The sequence below is a fragment of the Alligator sinensis genome, unplaced genomic scaffold (assembly GCF_000455745.1).
Source record: "Alligator sinensis unplaced genomic scaffold, ASM45574v1 scaffold1023_1, whole genome shotgun sequence".
Taxonomy (NCBI): domain Eukaryota; kingdom Metazoa; phylum Chordata; order Crocodylia; family Alligatoridae; genus Alligator; species Alligator sinensis.
Genome location: NW_005842373.1, coordinates 55779 through 60497, shown reverse-complemented (window position 1 = coordinate 60497; position 4719 = coordinate 55779). Strand labels below are relative to the sequence as shown.

The window sequence follows — 4719 nt, the reverse complement described above, 5'->3', positions numbered from 1 at the left end:
CCCCAGGAGGGAGCCAGCTGTCTGGGACTCCCCCTGCCTCACCTCAGCTTCCAACAGAGCCAGGGCAGCATCAGCTTCATACAGCTCCTTGTGCAGCTGTAGCAGTGACTTCCCTTGTGGCACTTGAAGCCTGCAGAGACACCACAGCCCAGACACCTGGGACCCCCCCCAGCTCAGGACCTGGATTCTCTTTTGGCTCTGGAAGGGTGCGAGCCTGGATACCTGGGTCCCCTCCTGACTCTGAGGGCTGGGGGGGGCGGGAGTGGGGTGGTATAGAAAACCCAGATGCCGGGGTCTGTTTTGGCTTGGGCCCTGGATGCCTGGGTTCCAGGGAGGGGGCTAGGAGCCCAGATGCCTGGGTCCCCAGAGCCCAGCCAGCTCCAGGGCCCAGGCACCTAGCTTCTATTCTGGCTCTGGGTGGTGGGGCTGGGAGCTTGAGTCCCCTCCTGTCTTGGATCCTGGATGCCTGGGTTCTATTCTGGCCCTGGGACTGGGAGCCTGAGTTCTCTCTAGAGGTGCACTGATACATTGGTCCATATCGTGTTGGCACTGATAAAAAGGCAAATTGACATGATCAGCAATCAGATATTTTGGTTGATCTGGTGGGAGGGAGTGGGGCTGGCACTGGAGGCAGGGGCAAGCACTGGGGGTGGGAGGGAATAGAACGGAGTTAGAGTGGCTTACCTGGGTGGGGGGCGGCTCCCCCCCCTACGTGGACCCCAGAACGGCACGGGGGTCATATGCCCCCCAGATCTGTGAGCAGGGCAAAGTTGGGCTGCCACTGCGGACTGGGGCCATGCCAGGCTCTTCCCAGCTATGGGGGTTGGGCTGGGGCTACACTGGGGTGGGTGGTGGCAGCACTGGGAGGGGGGCTACAGCCACCCCAAAATTCACCATAGCCCTCCCTCACAGTGCCCGGCCCAGCCCCCCTACCGGAAAAAGCCCAGCGCCACCCTGGCCCCAGCATGCATTGGCAGCCCACCCTCACCCTGCACACAGAACTGGAGAGCATATGCCCACCTGCCATGCCTGCCTAGAGTGCATGCAGCAACAGAAGCCATCCCCCCTCCGCCCAGATGAGCCACAGCTTTGTCCCACGTTCCGCCCCAGCCTGGCTGTGCAGTGCCAGCACCTGCCCCAGCCCCACTCTCTCCCTCACTGCAGGGCCCCAGTCTGCCTCCTCAGGCCCCTTCCCTCCCCCACTGCCCTTTCCCCTACACCAGATTTACCAACCGGACACTGCTCTCCACATACTGGCAATTGGATCAGTATCAGCTGATATGGCTCGTTAAACATTGGCCATCAGTATCAGTCCAAAAAAATCTATCAGTGCACCCCTCGTTCTCTCCTGGCTCTGGGGGCTGGGTGGGGGCTTGGGACATCAGACCCTGGGTTTCTCTTCTGGCTTGGGCCCCAAATGCCTTGGTTCAATACGGGGGGAGGGAGCGGGGCTCAGAGCCTGGATGCTCGGGTTCCACCCCCAACCCCACCACACCACACACCTGGGCGGCAGCTCAGGCAGCAGGGTGCGCAGCATGGGGACCACAGGGGGATCAGGGGGAGACAGCGAGGCCAGGCCTGGGCCCACTAGCATCTCACGCAGAATGTCCTCGCCGTGCCTGCAGGGGACAGGTCCGTCAGCCCAGATGCTTGGGTTCCCTGGGATGGGGTGTGAGGGGTCAGTCAGCCCAGATGTTTGGGTTCCCTGGTGGGGGAGAGTATGGATGCCTGGGTTCGGGGGTGGGGTGTGGAAAGGCCCAGATGTTTGGAGGAGACCCTGTACACCTGGGTTCTTTCCCAGCTCTAGGAATAGAGAATAGGTAAATTACAGCAAAGGGCTGGGAGCCTGGATGCCTAGGTAGGAGGGGTGAGGGTAGGGGTGGGCAGCAAGGCTATGCCCACAGCCCTCACCTGGCTGGCGAGGCATCCGAGTTGGGCTCAGGCACCGCATTCAGGAGACTCTCGAGGAACCGGAGCTGCTGAAGTGGGGGGGCATCACCCTGGTAGGAGGGGGGAGGGTCAAAGCAAGGGATGGGGGAGTCAACACACCTGCCCAACCCCCACTCTCCAGCCCCAGCATTTCTCAACCTATGTGTTGCAAAAATATATGAAAGGGTCATGAACAAACTTTTAAAATGGATTCTCCTTTAAAAGAGAAAAAACTTGGAAACCATGGCTTTTCCCTTGCAGGCTGGCAGAGCTCCAGCCTGAGGGGCACCTTGCCCCCCTGACACCCCTGCCTGCCCCCCGTCCCACACAATGAGAGGCAGCAGGTCAGGAGTGAGGTGCACTGAGTCAGGATGGGCACTGATGTTTACAAATGTGCCCTGGTACAAAAGAGGCTGAGAAACACTGCAGCAGCTCACTCTGCCCCCCCCGCCCCAGAGATGCCCCTTCCCCTGCTCACCTTAATGAGGGCAAGGTCCTCCGGGTGGCAGAGCAGCAGGTCAGCCCCCAGCTTGACCACCTCTGCGAGGACAGAGCCCGTTAGATGAGGCCGAGGAGAAAGGGTCCTGAGGGAGCCTGTGCTGTGGCTAGGTCAATGGGGATGCAGGGTGCTACTGGCTCTGAGACTGGGTTAGCAGAGTCCTGCAGCACTGAGGGTGTGGGAGGAGGAGGCACTGGAGCGGGCAAACCTCGGACCCCGGGGTGCAGCCGGCTCGGGTTGGGGGTCACGCAGCACAGAGCTGCAGTTCCTCTGGGGCAGGCTATGCTGGGGAGAACCGGGCGCTCGCCCAGACGAGGAGCAGCGGGCCCAAGTACAACGAGGACCTCCCGTCTGACACCGGGTGCGGCCGCCTCGCGCAGGACTCCTGGATTCCTGGGGACAGAGCGGGCCGACAGGGGGCCCGGATGCCTGGGTCCCGCCCCAACCCACCTCGGGCTCTCAGCTCGTCCCGGCCCTCAGGGATCGCGTTCAGCAGCTCTCGCAGCGGCGGGCAGGTCCTGTGGGCGGGAAGGGGCGGTCAGCGGGGTGGCAAGGGGGGAGGGCGCGGTGCACGCTGGGAAGGGGCCGAGCGGTACCGCATGCAGGCCCACTCCAGGACGGCTGCCCGCCGCGCCCCGCCAGGGGCGCAGAGTAGGCGTAGGGCGCCATCGGGGTCCCCCGGGGCCGCGCCTTCCAGTGCGGGACAACCCAGCTCCTGCGGGGGAAAAGGGGGTCAGACAGCCCGGCCCCGCCTTCCCCTCCCGGCCGTGCTGGCGGGAGATGGCTTTCCCCACTCCCCGGGGTCTCTTAGAGATGGTCTCGCCTAATCCCTCCCGGTCCTGCTGGTCCAGCCCAGCCCGGTTCCCTCCCCGCAAACGGTCGCAGTAGTCTCCCCGGCGCTACCTGCAGGCGCTGGTACAGCGCAGCTGCTTCGGCCGCTATCGCCATCTTCGCGCCGAGCGACGAGTGTCTTGACTCCGCCCCCGCTCATTGGTCGGGAGCTCAGGTGGGGCCACGCCCCTTCTCTTTGCGCGCGGAGCCAGCCTGGCTGTTGCGGGGAGGAGCGGGGCTAGATACGTTTTGGGCAGGATCGGAGGGCGAGCCTGCTTGGGATGGAGGACAAAGGGGGCAGGGGTCTAGCAGGGGCCCCTGTCCCCCGCAGCAGGGGAGCCCTCAGCACAGGCACCGGAACTCCTGAAGCCCGCCCCAGCACCCACAGACCCAAGGCTCTGGCCTCACAATCCTCCCACGCAGGCAGAACAAAGGAGGCCCCCAGCCTTTGGCGATAAAGTCCTGCTTTATTGTCCACTTTGTTTCAGGGGGAGACCACCAGCCCCAGGGTCACCCTAGCTCCTGCCCCCTCAACCCCACATATATGAAAACTGTTAAAAATAAAAGGCCTGAGATGCACATGCGCACATGGCAACCCCTCCCAAGGGTTACGCGCCTGCAGGCATGTGCATGGAGGCGGGACTCCAGCCCCCACCGGCAGGGAGCATAGGACACACAGGCACACACAGCCAGGGAGCAGAGTCCCTTCCCTCCAGCTGGGCAGGCACCCACAGAGAGGCACCCATAGTGCCTCCTGGTCCTGACCCGGCTTCAGCCTGGACCTGGCACCCCAGGGGCTGGGCTTGTCCTAGAGCATCCCATGAGGTTCCAGTCTAGATCCACCTTTTTTCTGGATGCACAGACGATCCAAGTCTCTTGTAGATCCCAGCAGATGGGGGGTAGTCTAGAACCTAGGCTTCAGGTTCTCAATTGCCAGTTCCAGGTTATTCTCCAGCAGCTGGTTCCAGTCCCCCAAGAAATGATGGGGGGTAGGTGCCCAACCACCAGGGACTGCTCCACTGGTGCCAGTGGTTGGGGGGAGGGGGAGGAATCTTATAGGTTAGCCACTGCCCTCCCCGAGTTTGAGCCCCCAGGCCATAAGCTCTTACTCTAGAGTGCGGGAAAGCAGGGGGGGTAAATGCCAGGCCTAGGGGGCTATGTGAGGTTATGAGGGGATGGCCCTGGGTCATCATCAGAGAAGAAGGCAGCAGGGGAGGGCGCAGGGCTTGGACTGGGGCTTTGGGGGCCCGGGGGGCTACCAGGCCCAAGCCCACCCTCAGCCAGGCCCAGCTGGCGCTCAAAGTCTAGCAGCTGGCCCAGAAAGTTGAAGTTGGGGGAGGCATCAGCCTTCTTCCGTTTGACGAGGTCGTAGGCATCGTTGAGTGAGAGGCGCAGGCGCTGCATCAAGTAGGCCACTGTCACCGTCACTGACCGGCTCACACCTGCCAGGCAGTGCACCA

At 62.9% G+C, this 4719-nt stretch overlaps 2 protein-coding genes across 12 annotated transcripts in view; both read right to left on the bottom strand.

Moving 5' to 3' along the window:
• Positions 1 to 4709, bottom strand: part of HAUS7 (HAUS augmin like complex subunit 7) — a 5563-nt gene extending 854 nt beyond the window's left edge. For 2 of the 11 annotated variants that reach the window (XM_006029316.3, XM_014522572.2), the window contains exons 1-7: positions 3332 to 3564; positions 3025 to 3143; positions 2879 to 2946; positions 2408 to 2469; positions 1912 to 2000; positions 1503 to 1619; positions 43 to 130 (exon numbers count right to left, since the gene is read on the bottom strand). In XM_006029316.3, coding sequence (XP_006029378.2) covers positions 43 to 130; positions 1503 to 1619; positions 1912 to 2000; positions 2408 to 2469; positions 2879 to 2946; positions 3025 to 3143; positions 3332 to 3376 — 588 coding nt within the window. In that variant the 5' untranslated portion in view covers positions 3377 to 3564. Of the gene's footprint in view, positions 1 to 42; positions 248 to 1502; positions 1660 to 1911; positions 2001 to 2407; positions 2470 to 2878; positions 2947 to 3024; positions 3144 to 3331 lie in introns of those variants that run through there. The other 9 variants (XM_025210765.1, XM_025210766.1, XM_025210767.1 and 6 more) reach the window with 9 other exon arrangements.
• LOC102368798 (dual specificity protein phosphatase 9) overlaps positions 3707 to 4719 on the bottom strand; it is a 5820-nt gene continuing 4807 nt past the window's right edge. Inside the window, exon 6 of the mRNA XM_025210813.1 lies at positions 3707 to 4712. Coding sequence (XP_025066598.1) covers positions 4415 to 4712 — 298 coding nt within the window. The 3' untranslated portion in view covers positions 3707 to 4414. The remainder of the gene's footprint in view (positions 4713 to 4719) is intronic.